The sequence below is a fragment of the Chiloscyllium plagiosum genome, chromosome 50 (genome assembly GCF_004010195.1).
Source record: "Chiloscyllium plagiosum isolate BGI_BamShark_2017 chromosome 50, ASM401019v2, whole genome shotgun sequence".
Classification (NCBI taxonomy): Eukaryota; Metazoa; Chordata; class Chondrichthyes; order Orectolobiformes; family Hemiscylliidae; genus Chiloscyllium; species Chiloscyllium plagiosum.
In genome coordinates this window covers 5,145,047-5,170,185 of record NC_057759.1, presented here as the reverse complement: position 1 = coordinate 5,170,185, position 25,139 = coordinate 5,145,047, and the positions used below count along the sequence as shown (strand labels likewise).

The window sequence follows — 25,139 nt, the reverse complement described above, 5'->3', positions numbered from 1 at the left end:
TCTCTCTTCCCTCTATCTTGTTTTTCCACCTCTCTGTCCCACCTCACTCACTCTCGCCTCTTCGTCCCTCTCACAGTGTCTCTATCTATCCCCCTTCTATATCTTTCTTCCTCCTTCTTTCTCTCTCTCCCTCTCCGTGTTTCCCTGTTATTGTCCTTGTTTCTCTCTTCATTTACCCCTCTTCTGTCCGTCTCTCTCCCTTTCTTCCTTTCCCTCACTCAGTCTGCATTCCTTGATGCTTATCCCTTCCATCTCTCTGTTTCTCTCTCTCTCCCTCTCACTTAAGTATATAAGCACACTTTCCCTCTCACACACAGACCCCTCTCTCTCTCAGGTGCAAGCGGGTACTGCAGATGCTTGAGATTCAAATCAAGATTAGAATGGTGCTGGACAGGCAGCATCCGAGGAGCAGGAAAATCAACATTTCGGGAAAAAGCCCTTCATCAGGAATCAACTCCTTTCTCTCTCACATAAACAGACGCCTCTCTCACACACACAAATAGACCCCTCTGTCTCACTCTCACTCAGACTCTGTCTCACACTCAGACTCCTCTCTCACTCACACGCACACACAAATTCCTGTTTTTGACACACAAACAGACGCCTGTCTCTCTCAAAATACACAGACTCCTCTCTCTCTCAAACGCAGACTCCTCTCTCTTTCACACACAGACTCTTCTCTCTCTGTCACATACAGACTCCTCTCTCTCATACACACAAACACACAGACTCCTCTCTCTATCATACACATACACAGTCTCCCATATCGCTTATACAGACACCCCCTCTCTCTCTCTTTGTCTCTCTCTCACTCTCTCACACAAACACGCACATGCGCGCTCTTACAGGCGCATGACCTCACTCCTTTATGTACACTGTCTCACACACGCATATACTCTCACCCTGTCTCGTTCTCTCATGCACACACAATTTTTCTCACACACACAAAAACGCACATGTGACCTCAGCAAATGAGTCTGATTATGTATCACCGCTGAGCAAATTAAAGCAAGGGCCCTCATGTCAAGGCATAGGATCACAGCAGGCCATTCAGCCCATCAAATCTGCTCTGCCATTTGATGAGGTCATGGCTTATCATGGATTCCTGAAGAAGGGCTTATGCCCAAAACGTCGATTCTCCTGTTCCTTGGATGCTGCCTGACCTGCTGCGCTTTTCCAGCAACACATTTTCAACTCTGATCTCCAGCATCTGCAATCCTCACTTTCTCCTCATGGCTTATCTAATCATCCTCAATTCCACTTTCCATAAAACTTATTGATCGTGTCTAATTATATATTTTCAGAGCAAGTGATGATTCTACAAATACGAGAAGGTATGTTAAGATCCAGTGTGCCTTCCTTTCATGACTTGTTGAAGAACCCCACAGTGTCTGCACTTGCGTCAGTGTTTACATTATGGTAAACAAAGTCTTGCAACTTTGGAAAATATGAAACAAACACAAAATGTTACATAAGCTCAGCAGGTCTGGCAGCATCTGCGGACTGAGAGGGAGAGAGAAAAACACAGTTAACATTTTGTGTCCATCACACTCCTGATTTAGAGTCATTGAGCTGTACAGCACAGAACAGACCCTTCAGTTCAACTCGTCCACACTGACCATATAACATAGAACATCACAGCGTAACAGAGGCCCTTCTACCCTCGAGGTTGCACCGACCTGTGGAACGACTCTTAAGCACACATATCCTACACTATTCCATTTTAATCCATATGTTTATCCAATGACCATTTAAATACCCTTAAAGTTGGTGACTCTGCTACTATTGCAGGCAGTGCATTCATTCCATGCCCCATACTACTCTGAATAAAGAAACTACCTCTGACATCTGTCCCTATATCTTTCATCATTCAATTTGAAGCTATGTCCCCTCGTGCTAGCCATCGCCATCCGAGGAAAAAGGCTCTCACTGTCCACCCTGTCTAACCCTCTGATTATCTTATATGCCTCAATTAAGTTATTTTTCAACCTACTTCTCTCCATGAAAACAGTCTCAAGTCCCTCAGCCTTTCCTCAGAAGACCTGACCTCCATATCAGGCGACATCCAATAAATCTCTTTGGAACCTCTTCCAAAACGTTCACATCTTTCCTATAGTGCAGTTACCAGAACTGAACACAATACTCCAAATGCGGCTGCTCCAGAAGTTTGTACAACTGCAGCATGACCTCATGGCTCCAAAACTCGATCCCTCTACTAACACGCCGAATGCCTTCTTAACGACCCTATCAACCTCGGTGACAACTTTCAGGGATCTATGCACATTGAAACCAAGATCTCTCTGCTTATTCACACTATCAAGAATCTTACCATTAGCCCAGTACTCTTTATTTCTGTTGCTCCTACCAAAGTGAATCACCTCACACTTTTCTGCATTAAATTCTATTTGCCACCTTCAAGCCCAGCTCTGCACCTTATCTATACCCCTCTGTAACTGCAACATCATTCAGTAGTATCCACAACTCTACTGACCTTAATGTCATCCACAAATTTACTAACTCATCCTTCTATGCCCTGATCCAGGTCATTTATAAAAATGACAAACAGTAGTCATCCCAAAGCCAATCCTTGCAGTACACCACTAGTAACTGAACTCCAGGATGAACATTTTCCATCAAACACCACCCCCATCTTCTTTCAGGTAACCAGTTTCTGATCCAATCTGCTAAATTATCTTTAATCCCATGCCTCTGTGTTTTGTGCAATACTCCACTGTGCAGAAGCTTATCAAATGCCTTACTGAAAAGCATATACACCACAATCAACCACTTTATCCTCCTCCACCTCTTTGGTCATCTTCTCAAAGAACTCAATAAGGTTTGGGAGGCACGACCGACCCTTCACAAAACCATGTTGACTAGCTCTTGTCAATGTATTGCTCTCCAGATGAATATAACTCATATCTCTTATAATCTTTTCCAAAACTTTACACAAAACCGATGAAAGGCTCACTGGTCTATACTTGCCAGGTTTGCCTCTATTCCCCTTCTTGAACAAGAGGAACACATTTGCTACCCTCCAGATATAGTCATAGAGTCATAGAGATGTACAGCATGGAAACCCAAACAACCCATTCATGCCGACCAGATATCCCAACCTAATCTAGTCCCACCTGCCAGCACCCGGCCCATATCCCTCCAAACCCTTCCTATTCATATACCATCTTTCCGATAGGAAGGAGACCAGAATTGCATGCAACCTATCCCATTTGCCACAACTAGGCCAATATCCTTCTAAACCCGTGCTATTCATAAACCCATCCAGATGCCTTGTTAACCTTGCAATTGTACCTATCTTCACCACTTCTTCTGGCAGCTTATCCCATACATACACCACACTCTGCATGAGAAAGGTCCCCTTTAGGTCCCTTTTAAATCTTTTCCCTCTCACTTTAAACCTATGCCCTCTTGTTTTGTACTCCCCGAACCTGGGGATAATACCTTGACTATTCACACACGCTATGCTCTTCATCATTTTATGAACCTCTGTCATGTCACCCTTCAGCCTCCAACATTCCAAGGAAAATAGTCGCAGCTCATTCAATCTCTCTGCACAGCTCATACCCTCCAATCCTGGCAACATCCTTGTTAATCTTTTCTCAAACTTCACAACATCTTGCGGCTATTGGTATTCTCAATGTGGCTGTACACATGTCCTGTACAGCCATGATATGACGTCCCAACTCCTACATTCGATGCATTTACCATTAAAGGAGAAAGTGAGGTCTGCAGATGCTGGAGATCAGAGCTGGAAATGTGTTGCTGGAAAAGTGCAGCAGGTCAGGCAGCATCCAGGGAACAGGAGAATCGACGTTTGTACAGCCATGATATGACCTCCCAACTCCTACATTTGATGCATTTACCATTAAAGGCAAGCGTACCAAATACCTTCTTCACCTTCTCCCTCACCTGCAACGCTATCTTCAATGAACTACAAACCTGCATTCCAAGGTCTCTTTGTCTGATAACACTCCCAGAACCCTGCCATCACGTGTGTAAGTCCTGCCCTAATTTGTGTTATGAAAAAGCAACACCTCACATTTATCTAAATTTAGCTCCATCTGCCACTCTTCAGCCTATCTGATCAAGATCCTGTTGTACTTTGAGACAACTTCCTTCACTGTCCACCTTGCCAAAACTGTGTTGTCTGCTATTTTATAAACTATACCTCCTATATTCATATCCAAATTATTTAAATAAGGAAAAGCAGTGGATGCAGCACCGATCCTTGTGGCACCCTGCTGATCCCAAGCCTTCTCTCTGAAAAGCAACCCATCGCCTTCTGACTCCTACCTTTCTGCCAATTGAGTGTCCAATGGCTAGCTCTCCCTATATTCCATGTGATCTAACCTTGCTCAACCGTCTATTATGGAGAACCTTGTCAAACACCTTGCTGAAGTCCAGATAGACAAAATCCACCACTCTACCTTTATCAATTTTTTTTTCTCTCTTCTCCAAAAATTCAATCAAGATATTGAGATACACAAAACCATGCTGCCTGTCACTGCACCTTGTTGACAGGGTGCGAGTCCAAAGGTGAGTTACTCACTGCAGGCTTCCCAGCCTCTGACCTGCTGTTGTAGCTATTGTGCTTACATGGTGAGTCCAGTCCAGTTTCTGGTCAATGGCATACCCAGGATATTAATCGTGGGGGGATTCAGTGATGATATTAATATTGAAAGTCAAGGACTGTTGGCTAGACTCTCTCTTGATAGTCATCCCCATCATATTGATAATGAGTGATTCAGTGATGCTAACACCAATGAGGGGGCGATGATTAGATTTGCTTTTAATGATAGCAACACAAATGTTGTGAAGCCGGGAGGATGGGTGGCAATGGTTACGATCTCTCAACATAGCCTTGAGAATGTTGATAATGGGGAAAATGATGGTTAATTTATCCTTCAATAGTAACCCCAGCATATTGATAGTGGGGACTTTAGTGATAATAACACAATAGAACACCAAAGGGAGATGGTTCAATTCTCTCTCAATTGTAAACCTCCCCCACCCCCACCCCCAATACTGATAGTATGACGGATTCAGTCATGGTAATATCTTTGGAAGTGAAGGGGCTGGTGAGATTCTCTCTCACTGGTAACCCCTATATATCGATATTGAGGCGATTCAGAGATGGTAACACCATTGAATGTCAAGGGGTGATGGTTCAATTCTCTCTTATTGGAGATAGTCGTCTAGAATTTGTGAGATGGGAATGTTACTTACCTCTCAACAGCCTAAGCCAACTTGAGTTGTCTGAGTGGCAAGCTACTGCAGCAAGCAAATTTCAGTGCTTCCCATTGTGGCTGTGTATGTTTTTCTATGGATTAGGTTCCTCAGTGGAGACTGGAGCACCTGTACTAACGATGGAGCCAATGTGGGACAGATTCTTAACGGGTGACCGGATCACTCTTAGCTGCAATGCCGGTCGGGAGCTTCATTCGACGACCTAACTGGATCATAAACAAAACTACCAAAGAGTTCAGGGAGAAGACTTACATCATTGAGGCTGCTACAAAGGAGGATGTTGGGGAGTACAGATGCCAATCTTCCACATCGGCACATAAAACACCCTACAGTAACAGCATTCTCGTGAGAGTATCCTGTGAGTTGGGGCGTGTTTCTAATAATTCCCAAAGATACTCAGGGGTAGGAATAGTAAGGATATTGGTCTTCTCATGGGTTAGCATCAGTGCAGCTATGATGCGCAAAGGTTTGCGGGTCTTCACTGAATCGATTGATGGTGCCTTCCACACCCCCACCCCCCACCCCCAAACTTTCTCAGGCATTGCTGCCACATTGTGAGCCACATGCCCTTGGACTGGGCAGCTTGCCCACTTGAAAGTTGGAGGCAATTGGATTTGGAAAGGGAAAGGGAAGTGCTTAGAACAGACAGCAGTCTCCCAGAAGGACTCTTGTGATGATGGGAAGTGGGTGGGTGGCATGGTTTCGACAGACACCATCTCATGTGCAGATCTCACTGAGCCTGGATCAGTGTTACCCAGCGGCTCTCGTAGGAAAGCAGGGGGATTCAAACTCACCCTGTGGATTGTCACCCTGGTCCACTCGATTGCTAATCTGTGATACGTCCGGTACATATGACCCCGCCCCTTAAGTTCATATAGAGTTCGTTATTAAAGCCGTTAAAACGGGGAACGGGACTGAGACTATCCGATTGAATGACAGCACTCTCTCGAAGGGCTAAGTGGCCTACTCCTTCTCCTATTTTTGATATTTCTATCATCGTCATCCAACTCTTGAAAGCTCGACTTAACTGACTCCTTCTTTCCATTTGTCTTTTCAATGTCATGTTTCATCCACGAGTCTGTTTGAGTGACAGTCTCGCTATTTCGAGGGCGTGAGTGTTTTATTATATATCTTACACCTCTGAGAATTTTACATTTCTATATCAAACTGTCCTAGCTTGGAGACTTCACAAATTAAAAGAAAAACAAGAAGAAAACATCCTGCTGGTGCACTCCCAGAGGGGAAATGATCTGAACTGAAACAATCTCTTGCTAAGAGAAAACCAGCTCCCTTTATGAACTAAATTCCTGGTTATTTCCCAATTATAAGTCAAAACAAAGCTCACTGTTTAATGCAGTCTGTTATAGACTGAAAAGCATGATACTCCATTAAAGCTCGAGCGCTGAAGTTTCTCATCCATGGAATCTTAGGTAAAAACAATGACTGCAGATGCTGGAAACCAGAGTCTAGATTAGAGTGGTGCTGGAAAAGCACATCCGTAAACTGCTTCTGTGCTTCCCCCAAACCCTGCCCCATTCCCCATTACGTTGTTGTAACATGGTGCCAACAAGTGTACACAGTACTCCAGCTGAGGTCTAACTGGTGTCTTGTACATATTCAAAATCACCGCCCTGCTGGCAGACTGTACAACTCTACTAATAAAGCCAAAGGCATTATGTATTTTATTAACTGCTCTCCCCTTGTCGTTCCACCTTCACTGATTTGTGGACATGTGCCCCAGCTCCCTACACAGTACTCCAGCTGAGGTCTAACTGGTGTCTTGTATCACCGCCCTGCTGGCAGACTGTACAACTCTACTAATAAAGCCAAAGGCATTGTGTATTTTATTAATCGCTCTCCCCTCGTCATTCCGCCTTCACTGATTTGTGGACATGTGCCCCAGCTCCCTCTGCTCCTACACCCCTCTGTAGAATTGTATCCCCCTACTTTTTATTATCGTTCAATGTTCTTCCCACCAAGTGCCGCACCTCACACTTCTCTTTACATTGAATTGCATCTGCCACAGCTCTGCCCATGCCACCAATTTGTCAATGTCCTATTGGATTTCCACACTATTTCTCCTTACAGTTTACGATTCTCCTGGGATTTTTTGCAATCTGCAAACTTGGAAATGCTCCCCCTGCACAACAAGATCCAGATCCACAACCAAGATACACATGTCGGGAAAAGAGGGGCCACTACTTCAACTGCAACCCTACCTCTGGCCCTAAAACGTGATCGGGTCAGTGGGCTGAGGCGTGGGAGAAGGAGTTTAATTTGGATAAATGTGCAGTGTTACTTTTTGGCAAAACAAACAAAGGCAGAGCTTCTACAATTAAAAGGGCCTTAGGTAGTGTAGTTGAATAGAGAGGCTTAGGATTCAGGAGCACAATTCTTTCAAATTTGCGTCACAGGTAGACAGGGTGGTTAAGGTAGCATTTAGCATGTTTACCTTCCTTGCTCAGACCTTTGAATATAGGGGATTGGATGTCATGTTGAGGTTGTACAGTATGTTGGTGAGGCCTCTTCCAGAGTTCTGTCCAGTTCTGGCTGCCCTGTTAAAGGAAAGCTATTCTTATGCAGAAGGGGGTTCAGAAAAGATTTACCAGGATGTTGCTGGGAATGGAGGGTTTGAGTTATAAAAATATGTTGCATTGACTGTAGTGCACGAGGTCGAAGGGGGTCTTAATAGAGGTTTTCAAAATCATGAGGGGATGGAAGGAATCTTTTTCCCGAGGGTGGGGGATTTCAAGACTAGTGGGCATATTTTTAAAATAAGAGGAAAGAGATTTAAGAAGGACATGAAGGACAGTTGATTTTACACAGTGTGGTTCGTGTGTGGAATAAACTTCCAGAGGAAGTGATGGATGTGGTTACAGTTGTAAGTTTGAAAAACATTTGGCTAAGTGCATGATTTTTTTAAAAATGTTTGCAGGGATATGAGCCAAGCTCAGGCAGATATGGCTAGTTTAGTTTGGGATTATGATCGGCATGGACTTGTTGGACTGAAGTGTCCATTTCTGTGTTGTATGAACCTATGAGTTGACGACTCTATGACGCTGAGTCTGATGCATTCTTTTAATTCTTTTGTAACCCCCTTCCCCCCCACTTGACAGTTTCTCTTCCACAGTCAATGCAGGACATTAGGAAATGGTTCACCTTTCCAAACATTAACAGCACAGAAAGAATAGTTCTCAGCAGTATCTGTTCAGTACATAGCAGGCATTGACTGCTGTATCAGCAGAGCAGTGACTTGTGACACTTGCATTCTCAAATTCTTGAGATGTGGGATCAGAATTAGGTCATTCAGCCCATTGCATCTGCTCCAGTGTTCAATGATATCGCAATCCGTCTGACCATCTACAACTCTACACTCCCAGTCACCCTCAACTCTCCTTCCCAATTAAAATTTTCATACTTGGATGTCCTCAATGATCCAGCTTCAACAGCCCTGTGCGGCAAAGAATTCCACAGACTCACTACCCACGGACAGAAGGAATTCCTTCTCATCTCCAACTTCACTAGGTGTCCGCCACATCCCCTTATTCTGAGGCAATGCCCCTCTTGTCTCAGGCTCTCCCACACAAGGGGAAACATCCTCTTCTGCATCAGTGCTGTAAAACTCTTGAAGAATATTCCATAAGGTCGCCTCTCTTTCTTGTAAACTCCAATGAGGACAGGCCCAACGTACTCAATTTCTCTCTCATTAGACAGTCCCTCCCTACCCAGCTCAGCTGAGTGAACCTTCTGTGGACTGCCTCCAATGTTGGTCTAACCTTCCTTAGATATGGGGCCCAAACTGTTCACTGGATCCTAGCTACAGTCTGACTAATGCGTTGGCTGTATAGCTTTAGTAAAACTTCCCACTGTTTATGGCCCATTTCCTTTGAAATAAAAACAATTTGTGTTCCCTGTAACCCACTGTATTTGCATGCTAGCTTTTTTTGTGATTCACAAACAAGGACTCCTCAAATCCCTCTGATCCATAGCTTTCTGCAGTCTTTCTCCATTTAAACAATACCCAGCTCCTCTATATTTCCTGTCAATGGGATGCACTGCTCTTGAGAATTACCGATTATTTTTTCCTGTATTTTGGATAGTGGGCTGAAATGGGGAAAAGACACTGCAAAAGCAAAATTCGGTGCCCCTTTTGGAAATTTGTTTTATAATCATAAGTGGAAGGGTTGGTTACACAGCTACTTGGAAAGTCGTGTTGGATGATGAGCTGGAGTCAGGGACTTGTATGAGTAGAGACTTTGCTGGCAGCAAGCAGCTGATTGGTCTGGTTGGTTCTTACGCCCCGTTATTAATTCAAGTCATTTCTTTCTTGACAGCTCCTGATTCGCTTATGAGTATTGAATCTGAGCCAGAAGCTCTGTGGTATACACAGACACTGAAGTTGAATTGTCAGTTCATATTCCACGCGCAAGATGAATTCATTTACACATTTTATCGGGAAGGCTCTGTTGTGGCTGAGATCCGGACAAGAAATAAAAGTGTTTCTTTTGAAAAGGAACAGGTTACATCTGAGGATGCAGGATGGTATCGATGCCAAATGCAGTTTGTTAAGCATCCCAAAGGTCCTGTATACACGTCAGCTTACAAATATGTGGATGTGCAAGGTATGTTTCACTTTAGAATATAAGGGTTAGAAGCAGAACGAGGCCATTCAGTCCCTCCAAAACCTGCTTCCCCCATTCCGAACAACTGTGGCTGATCATATCTCAGCCTCAAATCCATGTCCCTGCCCCCACTCTCTTTAATCCGTCATGTTGACTTGAAACGATGGCCAATGTTGAACCCTCAACATGTCCCTGACACTCTCAATTCCGACATCAGGCTGACTGGTCTATAATTCCAAATGGATGTAGTCTATATGGACTTTAGTGAGGCCTTTGACAAGTTCCTGCACGGCAGACTAGTCACAAAGGTTATGATTCTGTGAGAGCAAGCCTTATTGGATTCAAATTGGCTCAGTTCTAGGAAGCAGAGAATAGTGTTTGAAGGTTGTTTCTCAGACTGGAGGCTTGTGACTTGTGGCATGCCATAGGATTCAGTGCTGGGACATGCACTATTTGTTATTTACATAAATGATCTGGCTGTAAATGTACAAGCTGAAAATGTGTTGCTGGAAAAGCGCAGCAGGTCAGGCAGCATCCAAGGAACAGGAGAATCGACGTTTTGGGCATAAGCCCTTCCTGAAGAAGGGCTTATGCCCGAAACGTCGATTCTCCTGTTCCTTGGATGCTGCCTGACCTGCTGCGCTTTTCCAGCAACATATTTTCAGTTCTGATCTCCAGCATCTGCAGTCCTCACTTTCTCCTCTGTAAATGTACAAGGCATGATTAATAAGTTGGTGGATGATACAAAATTAGAGGTACGGTTGACAGCAAGAAAGGTTATCAACAATTACAGAGGGATTTTGATCAGATGGGAAAGTAGCCCGAAGATTGGCACAATCAAAAATCCTTCTGCCTCCTCCCCAAATTTATTAAGTGTTCTGGTATCCCCCACAACCTCTGGGGAGGGCGGAGTGGTGAATTTCTACAGATTCACGCCTCCCTTCCCTGACTCCCAACTTTCAGAAAAGGGATCCCTCCTTATCTCTGCTTCTGCCTCCTCCCCAAATTTATTAAGTGTTCTGGCATCCCCACAACCTCTGGGGAGGGCGGAGTGGTGAATTTCTATAGATTCACGCCTCCCTTCCCTGACTCCCAACTTTCAGAAAAGGGATCCCTCCTTATCTCTGCTTTCAGTCTGCTCAGCCCCTTATCCAGAAATAATGACCTCTCATTTCTAGATTTTCTCACAGGAGGAAACATCCTCTCTCCCATCTTTGTTGACCCCACATCACACTTTCGCATCTTATATCCCATAATTGGACCTCCTCTCAATCTTCTAAACTATCTAGAGTATAGGCCGAAACCATTTAATCTCTCCACATAAGACAAACCCTTGGAATTGATTGAGTGGATCTCCACTGAACTGCCTCCAATGCAATTACATCCCTCCTCAAGTAAGTGGACCAAAAAAACCACACAGTTCTCCGGATGCGAAGACCCTAAGGCCTTGTACAGTTGCAGCATCATTTCCCGACTCAATTACACCATTCTTTCAGCAATTGCCAGTTGCCTTCCTTGCTGTAATAAGATTCGTGCACAAGGACACCCAGATCCCTCTGCACCGAATCACTCTGAAGTTTCTCTCCTACTTGAATAATAAGTTGCATTTCTATTCCTTTGACCACAATGGGCAACCCCAATCATACCCGCATCAAATGTCAAATTTTGTCACTATTACCTAACCTATTCCGTCCTATTTATAAATGTCTTATTTCCCAACTATTTTAGCACTATCTGCAAATTTGCCTGGAGTAACTTCTATCCCTGTGTCCAAATCATGAATACAGATTCCAAATAGTTGGAGATAAAGGCTTAACCCTGTGAGTTGCACTCATTATATCGCACTCGAACAGAAAAACGATCCATTTATCCTGTCTCTGTTCGCTGTTGGCTAGCCAATCCACTGTCTAAACTAATGTTATTCCTTGAAATTGATGTGAATATTATTTTGAAAGTTCGTCGCATGATTTGATTGACTTAATTCCCATCAAATCTAGAGAGAAATGTATTTCAGCAGCTGAAAGGATGACACTGAGTGATTGGCATTATTAAAGCAGTAATAATCTGAGCGGTTCGTTCTAGCTGATAACAGCACAGTACTAGCTCTGATATCAATTGCTGGCTATAATGCTTATGGTTTTACCCATCACCCTTCTCCCTGATGCTCCCAATTCCAACGTGAGGCTGACTGGCCTGTAATGCCCAATGGATGTTGTCTACATGAATTTTAACAAGGTCCCCGCATGGCAGACTAGTCACAAAGGTTAGGTCGCCTGGAATCCAGGGAAACCTAACTAATTGGACTCAAGTTTCACTGAATTCTAGGAGGCAGAGAGTGATGGTTGAAAGTGTTTTCTCGGACTGGAAGCCTGTGACGAGTGGTATGCCACAGGGGTCGGTGACAGGACCTTTGTAGCTTGTTATTTACATAAATGGGAGAAAATGAGGACTGCAGATGCTGGAGATCAGAGCTGAAAAATGTGTTACTGGAAAAGCACAGCAGGTCAGGCAGCATCAAAGGAGCAGGAGAATCGACGTTTCGGGCATAAGCCCTTCTTCAGAAGCCTGATGCCCAAAACGTCGCTTCTCCTGCTCTTTTAATGCTGCCTGACCTGCTGCGCTTTTGCAGCAACACATTTTTCAGCTATTTTCATAAATGGTCTGATTGTGAATGTACAAGGCATGTTTAGTAAATTGGTGGATATTACAAAATTAGAAAGTATTAATGACAACAAGGAAGAGGTTATCAACAATTACTGAAGGATCTTGATCAGATGGGGAAGGGGGTGAGGATTGGCAAATGCAATTCAATACAGGTAAGTGTGAGCTGTCACACTTTAGAAAGTCAAACCAAGATATTAATATAAAGGTTCAGAGATGTGAGTGGAACAGAGGATTCGAGGAGTGCAAACATTTGTCTGTTGAAGGCAGCATAATCGGGTGACAAGGTGGTTAAGAAGGCATTTAGCATGCTGGCCTTCATCGGTCGAGGCATTGAACATAAGAGTTGGGACTTTATGTTGCTGTTGTATAAGTCATTGGTGAGGCTGCAATTGTAGTATTGTGTACAGTTTTGAGCACCCTGTTATAAGAAAATATAGTTAAAATGGAAAGAGTGCAAAGAAGATTTATAAGGATGTTGCCAGGACGAGTAGGTTTGGGTTAGAGGAAGAAGTTGTCCAGGATAGGGTTTTATTCCTTGGAACGTGGAAGAATGAGGGGTGACCTTAGAGAGGTATATAAATCATCAGGGGCACGGACAGGATGAATGCAAATAGTCTTTTTTTCCCAGGAATAAGGAAATGAAAACAAGAGGGCACAGGTTTAAGATGAGAGGGGAAAGATTTAAGAAGGAACTGAGGAGCAACTTTTTCATACAGACTATGGTGCATATATGGAATGGACTGGTAGGGAAATTGGTTGAGGCAGGTACAACAGTAACATTTTTAAAAAGACATTTGGATAGGTACATGGATGGGAAGGTTTTAGAGGGATGTGGACCAAATGAGGGCAATTGTAAATAGCTTAGTGGGAACCATAGTTGGCATGGATCAGTTTGGACCGGAAGGCCTGTTTTCCTGCTGTATTACTGGATGATCCTACCTCTCTTTTTAAATAGTAAGGTTGCATCATCAACCGTTTAATATGCAGGCACTATCCCAGCATCTGTAGGATCCTCAAACACGGTCGCCAATGTATCAATTCTAAGGCCACTTCCTTAACGGATATTGTCAGGCGCTGAGGATCGATTTCCGTTTTTACCCATCAATTTCCCCAGCAATATATTGTTACTTCTTCTATCTCACCAACCTCTGTGTTTCCCATCATTTCCAGTACAGTTTTCACACCCTCCTATGTTATGAAGTTTGAAGGTTGTACCTTTAATGTACTGTACCTTTAAGAGAGAGAATGTTGTTCTGAACTGAGAGATTACAAACCCCTGTATCTGACTGGATGGCAGTCCCAGAGTATACTGGTAAATTGAAAATATGTAACATTTAGCTGTGAAATGGTTACTTGAGTTATTGTTTTGACAATAATTCAAATTTAATCAATCAGTTTAAATGATGCCATGGGATACTAAAACCAAATTGAGTTTGAACTTAATGTTTTTCCAACATTGACCAAATGAGAAGATCCAAAGTTGTGTGATATAAGAATGAAGATATTTTGCAAACTGGTTGAAAACTGCCATAGAGATAGAAAATACCAGAAAATTAACTGCCTTTCCAACATCGTGCTCTTAAAGAAATCAGAAAAAAAACCTCTATCAATGGTACCTTTTCATGTAACGTTTATTCACAGTGAAAAGAAAGAAGGTGACCCAGAGAGATCAGCAGCAGGAAACTGAAGACAGCAGGGAAGACAGAGACTGTGTGGTCTTGAGATTAAGCTAATGTAATGTTTAATAAGTGTGTTAATGGAACAACATATTTTTATTGCATTGAAGTCAGATAATAAGTAGTTAAGAAAAGGGACTTGGATTTGTAAATAGTTGTTGTTTATTATTCACTATTAGAGTTAGAAAATAAGTTATTATTTTTCTTTACATTGTAGAAATTAGGAGTTCTCTGTCACACACACATTTTAACAGATTATGAGCTGAGGTGAGTTTTTCTGGGTATATGTTTTTAATTAACAGAGGATTTTGTTGGGTCAGAGTGCCTTTTCCATGCTGTATTACTGTATGACTCTACTTCCCTTTTTAAATAGCAAGGTTACATCAGCAAACGTCTAATCTGTATGAACTAGCCCACAGTCTGTTGTATCCTTGAACACTGTCACCAATGCAACCATAAATTCTATGGCCACTCCCTTAACCACTCTGCGATGTGGATTGTCAGGGCCTGAGGTCAATCTCCCTTCAATCTCATCAATTTCCCTAGCAATATTCCTTTATTTCCTCCGGCTCAACAACTTCCGTGTTCCCCATCATTTCCAGCACATTTTTCATCTCCTCATGTATGAAGACAAAAGTGAGTACAAATTCAGTTCATCAGCCATTTCTTTGTTCCTCATTGTAAATTCTCTTGTTTCCGAGTGAAATGGATTTAGATTAGTTTTCAGCAATACTTTTCTCTTTATACATTTGCAGTCAGTTTTTATGTTCCCAGCAAGCCTACACTAATACTCTAGTTTCCTCTTCTCACGCAATCTTTTGGTCCCCCTTCGGTGACTTCTGAACTGTTCCTCATCCTCAAGGCTACTCTTTCTTTTCTTGCTAATTTGAAATCCTTTTTGTTTTTGCATCTAATGCTATCTGAAATATCCCCTGGAAGCCATAGGTTGGTCACTGTTTCAGTTTCACTAAAATCAAGTTGGAATAAATAATTTTAGTAGCTGACCCATTCGCTCTTTGAATGCTCGCCACTGCCTACCCACTCTCATACTTTACAGTAACATTTCCCAATCCATTATAGCCTACTCACACCTCATACTACCATAGTTTACCTTATTAACATTCAGAAACCTAGTCTCAGAATCTCACTCTCCATTCTAACGAAAGATTCTATCATGCTATGAATGTTCATCCCAAGGGATCTCTCACAACTGCACTACCTATCATTCCAACAAAAAGCAATCTAAATGGAAAAGCATATGGACGTACATGGAATAGTGTAGGTTAGATGGGCTTCAGATTGGTATGACAGGTCGGCGCAACATCGAGGACTGAAGGGCCCGTACTGCGCTGTAATGTTCTATGTTCTATGTAAATACATAAAGCTATTCAGTCTATATTCTAACTGATTTTAGATGGAATGGTGTCAGAAATACCTGTGAGTTAATGATTAACATCAAATGCAGAGATGAAAATGCATCAGTTAACTGCTGCTGAAATAAGTCGACAGAGGCTGGTATTCAGTCAAGTCACCCTTTAATTACTTATGTATAGTACAGGGATCCAGCTAGCTCAGAGCTGGCTCCTAAATCCCTGCCACCACTGTTTACATCTTTCAGCCAGGACTCTCTGATTTGACCAGGTTAACAGCCCCAATCAGGGAACTCATATTCTATATGTTCCACCCGGCTGACATCGTCACACTCACTTCAAATGTGAAGCAGGTATCCAAAGAACAGACATTGAAAATGATTAATCAAAATCTTATGGTTTACATCACAAAACATTTTAACCTCTCTGTCAATTTCAGAAAGTCCAGTGATATTGCAGGTGAATCCCAGGCTGCAGAGAGCCGGTGATTCCATCATACTGAATTGTACCTGTGCCCAGGATCACCTGTGTGGGAGAGGACAAATTTCTTTCCACAGAAACGAAACCATCGTAAGCTCTGATTCTGAATCTCACAATATCTATCACATCCAACAAGCGACCCTAATGGATTCAGGATGGTACCGCTGCATGGTTTCCCAGAACCTTTCGACATTCATGTCCCTCCGGGTGGAAGTCACTGTCCAGAGTGAGTAAACCGAGTGGCCATAGTGCGGTGGGAGGTGTGGGGGAAGGCTAACATGGGATCGAAACCATGGTTCACGAGGGCTGATCTGGCTAAATGGAAATGGTGTCTTTCGTTTCTAGTCTTGAAACAGATTAGGACAATTTGCAAGAGTTTGAACTCAAGGTGGAACAAATTGGCATTGGCAATGGAAGAGATGGGACATATTGGTTGACACAGAGGTTGCATACCAGTCCAAGACTATTCGTCATAATAGGTTTCTCAGGTTGACCGATATCTTCATGTCATCTTTTATTGCCGTTGGAATAGTCCCAGTTTTACTCTCCAAATTTAGCTGCTGGGGATGAGGGTTAATTTCATGTGGAGTGTTCTATAATTGATAGATCACCAACATTCATCTCTGCTCTGATCCCTGGACCAGTTTCTAACTGGTGATCATTTGGCTGTGAGGGATCTCTTACTGTGAAATTTGGCCCAACTCTCTGCAAGCATTTGGCATATGTACGGTGCATGTAACTCGACTGTTTTCACAATGTGAAGACCAAAAGATGTAGAAGTGGGAGTACACCATTCAGCCCATAGAATCCTGCTGCTGTAAAATGGGAGCATTTCTGATCTAATCATCCTCGACTCCACATTCATGTCATACCCCCCACCCCACCCAAATGCTCACCCACCCATCACCATCGATTCCCCTTCCTGATTAAAAATCTCTTTATCTCCACTTGAATATACTCAGTGAGCCAAACTCAACACCTCTGAGCAGTAAAGAATCCCACTGATTAGCTCCCTCACAGAAAATAAATTCCTCCCCATTTCCATCTTCAATGGGCAACCTCATTTATTCTGAGACAATGCTCGTCTGGTCCTAGACTCTCCCACACAAGGGGAAACAATTTCTCTCAGTCTCCCTTTTCAAGTCCCTCTAAGAATGTTCAATGAGGTCTCCTCTCATTTTTCTGAACTCAAACCAGGATAGACCTGACCTACTCAAGCTTTTCCTCATCAGACAGTCCCTCCATATCCAGGATCAGCTGAGTGAATCTTCTCTGCACTGCCTCACTTCCCAGACTATATTTTCTCAGATACAGGGACCCAGAACAGTTCAATGTATTCCAAATTGGATAAATATTAGATAAAGTGTGGTGTTGAATTTTGGTAAGGCAAATCAGGGCAGGATTTATGCACTTAGTGGTAGTATCCAGGGGAATATTGCCTCACAAAGAGACTGAGGGGTGCAGGTTCACAATTCCTTGAAAGTGAAGTTGCAGGCGGACAGGATAGTGAAGAAGGTGGTGTTTGGTACACTTACATGCACTTGGTGAGTGCATTGAGTATAAGAATTGGGATGTAATATTCTCGCTGTACAGGACATTAGTTAGGCCATTTTCTTTTTGTAATACTGCATTCAATTCTGGTCTTCTTGCTGTAGGAGAGATGTTGTTAAGTTTGAAAGGTTTTGGGAAAAGATATACAAGGATCTTGCCAGGGTTGGAGGTTTTGAGGAATAGGGAAATGCTGAATAGACGAGGGCTATTTTCCCTGGATTGGTTAAGACTGAGTTTCGTAAAATTTGGAGGTTTATAAAAAACATGAGTGGCATGGATAGGGTGAATAGAAAAGGTCTTTTCTCCAAGGGTAGGGGAGTCCAAACTTAGAGGGAATAGAATTAAGGTGAAACAAGACAGATTTAAAATGGATCTAAGGGGCATTTTGTTTTTACACAAAGGATGTTGCATGCACGGAATGAGCTGCCAGAGGGAGTGGTAAGGACAGGTTAATTTACAACATTTAAAAGGCATCTGGATGGATACATGAATGGGAAAGGTTTAGAGGGATATGATCCAAGTGCTGGCAAATCAGATTAATTTAGGGTATCTGGTCGGCATGGTTGAGTTTGATTGAAGTGTTTGTTTCTGTGCTGTTCATCTCTATGATTCTATTCTTCAGTTCCATTCCACATGCCTCAGGTACAGAAGCAGTCTGCGTCAAAATGTAGCAAGATCTGGATAATACCTAGACTTGTGTTGACAAGTGGCAAGTAACATCTGCACCACGCAAACACCATCTGTAATAAGAAAGATTCTAACCATCGCCTCTTGATGTTCAATAGTGTTACTATCACTGAGTCCCTTCACCATCAACATTCTGGGGGTAACCATTGAGAGAGAGAATCTAACCATCAGCCCCTTGACCATTCTGTAATACCATTATTGAGTCTCCCCACAACCAAAGTCCTGTGTATTCCTATTGACTAAAAACCGAACTGGACTTGCCATATCAATACTCCCCACTTGTCTGGATGCAGCCCTGATAACCCTGAGAAGCTCAACACCATCCAGGATAAAGTAGCTCCCACTTGATTGGCACCACATCCACAAACATCCACTCCCTCCATCATCAATGCTCAGTCTAAGCAATGTGTGCCACCTGCAAAATTCACCAAAGTTCCTCAGAAAGAATTTCCAAACCCATGACCACTTCCTTCTGGAAGGGCAAGGACAGGAGATACATGGGAACACCACTCCTAGAATTTTACCCTCCAATCCACTCAACATCCTGACTTAGAAATATATCAACTGTTCCTTTAGTGTCGCTAGGTCGACATCCTGAAATTACCTCCCAAAGGTCATGGGGCCTACCTAAAGCACATTGACTGCAACTGGAGACTAGGGTGATTAATGCAGGGCACAGCCAGTCGCACACACATCCATAAGTAGAAAATAAAGTAGTGTCTGTAAGGGACAAAGAGTTCAAGTGAGGTTTATTAGAAATTAGTTAAGTGTATTACTGTTAGTTGGAGTTTTCAGTGCTAGTAAGGTTGATCAACCATTGTTACCTTTCTTCTGTAAGGACAAATAAAATAAAGTTGCGCCTCCCACACATAGACTCCACATTCTCGAGCATAGTGTCCTATCTGCCTGCAGTGGTAGCACCACACTGGCTGCCACATGTTCCCCTGTTGTGTCTTTCTATTAGATTAGATTAGATTACTTACAGTGTGGAAACAGGCCCTTCGGCCCAACAAGTCCATACCGACCCGCTGAAGCGCAACCCACCCATACCCCTACATGTATCCCTTACCTAACACTATGGGCAATTTAGCATGGCCAATTCACCTGACCTGCACATCTTTGGACTGTGGGAGGAAACCGGAGCACCCGGAGGAAACCCACACAGACACGGGGAGAACGTGCAAACTCCACACAGTCAGTCGCCTGAGGCGGGAATTGAACCGGGGTCTCTGGCACTGTGAGGCAGCAGTGCTAACCACTGTGCCACCGTGCCGCCCACGTTGCTCCCTATTGCTGGGTTCCTTTGATAACAATTACCTCCTCTTCGTTCAAACTCCATACTGGATTGAGACTCAGGAAAGAAGTATTTTCCCTTCTTTCCCTGTTTTATTTCTGTTTAGTTCATGTGCTTCATTTCCCCACATTAGAGACATTCTCCTCAGAACCCACCTCATTGTGGGTTGGCTCTGAAGGACTGAAGCTCACACGTCTTCCTGCTCTCTTCAGTGGCATATGAAATTAGAGTCCTAGTCCACTTCATTAAATCAGCCTCAGGTAACAGATCCCTGTTTAAATCCCCATACACTCACGAGAAATATACATATGAATGATTGGTGGGCTGGAGGCTGTTCTCTCTTCTTTTGACTGCACTAGTTTAGCCCGTCAATGGGGTCTCGTTTATTGTACCCAACTGCTGTGAGAATCACTTCTTTCACGGCGGCTTGGGATCGTTTCCCTACGTCCAGAGACTGCAGTTGCAGATCGTACTGACTGGCTCAAACACATTACAATGAGTTTTACCTTCTCTTCCTGTCTCATCTAATCCATTAAAAGCTTTCTGTTGCCTGACTACAGACAATACATGTGGATGTGCAGATGGCTCAAATTCTGAAATCTTTTTAGCAAATTCCGCTAATTACAAGACTGTAAATGGGTTAGTGTATGTTAACAGTGGGGCATCGGTGTCCCTGACCTGTCTTTCAGTGGTAATCAACGTTCACTACAACAGGGGCTATCTCCGGGAGTGCTAAACAGGATCGCTTCTCGGCCTTTTGGCTAGTGTAGTATCTGTTCTTATCAGGACAGGGGTCGAGTTGCGAGTCATCAGAGCTAGTGGAGATAATCGCTGGATCGTGATTGGACGTTGGAGGATCGTCTGGTTGTGCTGACCTGCTATTGGTGGATCTTCATGCTGGCTTCGGCCTAACGCCAATTCAGGGACCAGCCAACCTCAGAGCCATGGCCTCAACAGCTGCCCGCAGACCTGGGCAGGGGGTTCAAAACACCGTCCGGGTGACTGTGAAGAAGATAGAGGATCGTACGCCGCTTGACCGCATGCTGTTTATCAAGAAAGTGCTGCTGGGATGCTGTGGGTTCGCTGCAGCAGATGTGTACTGCCTGCAAGATTTCCCTGGGGCAGGCTACTTTGATGTGACCTTCAGGAGTGTGTAGCAGTGCGAACAGCTCCTGAATGTCTTCAAGGAGAAGGAAGGGGAGCCGCTGTTTTCCATCTTGTCGGCAACCCCATTGTGTGTGCTTCCTGCACAGAGGAATCGGGTTGTTACAATCCATATGTACAACCCCTATGTTCCAGCGGCTGATGTCCTGACCTTCCTGGGAAGGTACGTCCAAGTTGAGGGAGAAGCCACCGATGTGATTGACCCCTTTGGAATCTGGACCAGTAAGCGGCAGGTCAGGGTGACTCTGAGGGTCGATGGCAATGGGAACATTCTTCACCCACTCTCGAGCTTCGCAATTGGAGGGAACAGAGGCTACCTGACATATACAGGGCAGCCGAAAGTGTGCCGAACCTGCGGGAAGTCGGGACACGTGGCGGCGGACTGCAAGGTGACCATCTGCAGGAACTGCAAACAGGAGGGTCACCTGACTAAGGACTGTCAGGAAGCAAAGAGCTGCAACCTGTGCGGAGAGGCGGGCCACATGTACAAGACCTGCCCAAGACGGTGGGGGGGGGGGCACTTACGCACAGATGGCTGGAGGTAGCAATGTGAACCGTGGACCCCCAAAGACCAGTAAGGTGCACCCAGACAGCAGAGAAACGGAGTCTGGTGGCATCTAGAAAGAAGAACAGGCTGGAGTAGAGGAGGCGGCAGACAGTGGAGAGACACAGCAGCTGATCCTAGCTCTAGCTGGACAGATGGAAGCAATGGAGGAGAAGGTAATCGAGCAGGCAGAGGAGTGGATACCTGTTAAAAACAGGAAGAGAAAATCCTGCCAGGCCCCCAAAGCCTCCCAGCAAAGGGGGAAAAGACAGCTGCACGAGGGAGGGACGGCCAGCTCTTCGGATGGTGAAGACTGGTGCAAAGAATGTCATCACCACCAGAAGAAGAGACAGAGCGCCGTAGATGAAGAGGAGGGCATTTCCTCCCAACCAGGAAACAACGGACCCCCCGAAGTCCACCCTCCACCCAGTGAGAACCAGGGGGTACCCACTCCCCCACAACCACAGACAACTGAGAGCTGCGATCCTCTGATAGTCCCATTGTCAGACACAGAACTGGATGGTGCGGACCTTTGCCTTGGCTCAATGACTCCAGAGCAGGTAAATGACCCCAGTGAGAGCCTGGATAGCTACCTCAGCCCAGCGAGGGTCCAGCAGTTCGTGCTCACCATGGGGATGCAGACAGCTACCCCAGAGACAGGACAGTCAAATGGACAACGGTAACCCCATAAACTGGGATTAAAAAAGGTTCATTTGCTATAGTATAACAGGGCACCCACTCAGTAGGTGGGTTCTGCTGAAGCCACAGCTAAATAACAAGAGACTGGATGGTTAATAGGATAACTGTAAATTCGAGGAATTCAATCTGTTCTTTGTAATGTTTAAGACATGCAATGTATATATCTATGAACAACATGACAAATTGTACAAATACCAAAGATTTATTTCTATGAATAAAGTATATTTTGAAATAGAAAAAAGGTTGGATCCTCTGGGAAGGCTAGTGGAGAACCACAATTCTCTGTTCACATGGCATACTGCTGCACATCTTGCCTGAACTTGAATTCCCAACCATTTTTATTAGATTCTCTACTGTGTGGAAACAGGCCCTTCGCCCCAACTAGTCCACTCCGACCCTCTGAAGAGTAACCCACCCAGACCCATTTCCCCCTAACTAATGCACCTAACTCTACAGGTAATTTAGCATGACCAATTCACCTAACCTGCACATCTTTGGACTGTGGGAGGAAACCCACGCAGACACAGTGAGAATGTGCAAACTCCACACAGACAGTTGCCCGAGGCTGGAATCGAACCTGGGACCATGGTGCTGTGAGGCAGCAGTGCATGTGTGATTTTGTCCTCTTAATTCAGGCACAGGCAAAAAATTAGGGAATATTAGGTTCCATGGGTTCAATTTTGCAACAACAAAGTAACTTCTTTTCGAGTCCCACCAGAGTCGCCAATTTCTTGCGTCTGCCACACAGTGCAGTTTGACTTTTATGTTCAGCAAAGAACTGCAGGTCGACATTAATAAGAAATGACTTTTTATCAATTTCAACACAGCTAATACTACAATAACAATACACTATAAACTAATAATTAATGCTGTAAGTTTAATTAATTATCTGAAATCTTTAACTTTGAATGTACAAATAGCACCACACTAGATATTAGCCTTCATCCATGTGGCAATGATCATTTGGTCTTCTTCTTCTGGTGGTCCAAGGGTCATCTTCTTTTTATGTTTCTTTGTCTTGAGCTACCACTCCTGAGGGTTGTGTTATGGTGATTATAATACCTAGAAGTGTTTTTATCTCTTTAGGAGGGTCTTTAATGCCGACAAATAGATCGATCAGAGCTTGATCACCCTGATCAATCGGGCCCAATCAGGCGTTAGTGTTGATGGTAGGTGGTCCTTAGGCCTCCATTTCTAAGCGTTGGGGGCATGGAGGTCAGGTAGCCTTTCCTAAATAAGGGTGTGAGAAACCTCTTTGTTCTGGAAAAGAACCCTATTTTTAAGGGAATGGGCTGTGTGAATTGTATATTATACTATCTGCAGCTACAGTCTGTCTGGGTTTGTAGCTTGTTTATTTCAGTGCTTTTATGCGATACTTTGGTCACTGTCTGGCTAGATTTCCCAGCGTGCTTTATTTATTATCCAGTTTTTCATAAACCTGCCATTTTGAGCTTTCTGTCTGGCCACAGTAAGTGAATAAAAGTCACATTGTGTTAACCAAACTTTAGTAAATTAAGGTATGGCAGTATAGCTCAATGATGTGGAATGTGTGTGTTTTAATATGTATGAAATCTTGGAGGTAACAGATAACCTGACATGATTCCTTCTTTCATCGCATCACACAAAATAGGAGCAGGAATAGGCCATTCAGCCCTTCGAAGACTGCTTCACCATTCAGTCTGATCATCCAACTCAGTGCTCTGGTTCACTGTTTACTCCATACCCTTTGATCCCTGTAGCCCCAAGAAGTAATCCTGATGAAAATAGAGTTAGAATAGAAAGATGCTTGTTTTTGAATGGTAATACTCGAGAGACCGAATGACCTCTTTCTGTACCGAAGATTTGATGTTTATATCTAACTCTGGACCTTCACCACTGGCAATGTGTCTTTGTGTGAAAAAAATCATGTGTGCAATTTGTGATGAGGTCATTACTTTTGTCGCATGGGCTTTAATCAATGCTGGAATCTTCTCTCTCCTTCCCAGTTCCAGTGAGCTGCCCATCCATCAACTCAGATGTGAAGGGCTCCACTATATCCGTTGGTGACCACTTTACCATCCAGTGTACCTCGGAAAGAGGAAGGCTGCCTATAAACCTCTTGCTGTACCGTCATCACCACAAGCTTCTGGGTAATACAACAGTCATTGACTCCAGGACAGCCACTTTCCATGTTACTGTGCCATCTGAGGGGGAGGATGCCGTGTACTCCTGTGGTGCTGAAAATGCCACAGGAGTACAACTGTTGTCAACTGTAGTGAGTCAACTGTAGTTGACAACTGTAGAGGGTCAACTGTAGTCACCCTCACTTTGTCAGGTATGGATCAAAATGAAAGTCATCAGTTGTAAATTGCAATGTTGTCTGAGGGGACACTCATCTCAGCTAACTTGCATACAAAAGGCGGGGAACTGACTCAGTAGTTCAATCAACAAATCCTTCTTTATTTAATCTTACAGATAGCAACACTCAACATAAAACGTATTCATATCTTACCTCATCTGACTTAACTTCAGCTTTAACTCACTCCATTTAGCTTTAGTTTGCTTGATTTAATTGACATTCAACCCTAACTCAGTACATTTGGCATCAGTCAAAAACTGATTGAGTTACTGCAGATCTTGGGAACAGGAGAATCGACGTTTCGGGCATAAGCCCTTCTTTCATCGCATCACACAAAATAGGAGCAGGAATAGGCCATTCAGCCCTTCGCCTCCGTGCCTACTTCTTTAACCAAGACTCTCGCCCACCCTCTGACGACCCCTTCTCCCGCCTCCAACACACCCCATCCACCTGGACACCCCGTGCTGGCCTCCTACCTGCCCTCGACCTCTTCATAGCAAACTGCCGCCGCGATATTAACCGCCACCTGAACTCCCCCACCCCTCTCACCCACTCCAACCTCTCACCCTCGGAACGCGCAGCCCTCCACTCACTCCGTTGCAACCCCAACCTCACTATCAAACCAGCAGACAAGGGAGGCACGGTAGTAGTTTGGCGCACCGACCTCTACACCGCTGAGGCCAAACGCCAGCTCGCAGATACCTCCTCCTACCGTCCCCTTGACCATGACCCCACCCCCCACCACCAAACCATCATCTCCCAGACCGTCCATAACCTCATCACCT

General features: G+C 44.1%; 1 protein-coding gene across 5 annotated transcripts in view; it reads left to right on the top strand.

Annotated features, from left to right (window-relative positions):
- Nucleotides 1-25,139, top strand: part of LOC122544520 (high affinity immunoglobulin gamma Fc receptor I-like) — a 223,148-nt gene that overhangs the window by 178,275 nt on the left and 19,734 nt on the right. For 4 of the 5 annotated variants that reach the window (XM_043683811.1, XM_043683810.1, XM_043683812.1 and 1 more), the window contains one exon: nt 16,037-16,303. In XM_043683811.1, the coding sequence (XP_043539746.1) occupies nt 16,037-16,303 (267 nt within the window). Of the gene's footprint in view, nt 1-5,349; nt 5,624-9,599; nt 9,888-16,036; nt 16,304-25,139 lie in introns of all 5 variants that reach the window. The other variant, XM_043683814.1, reaches the window with a different exon arrangement.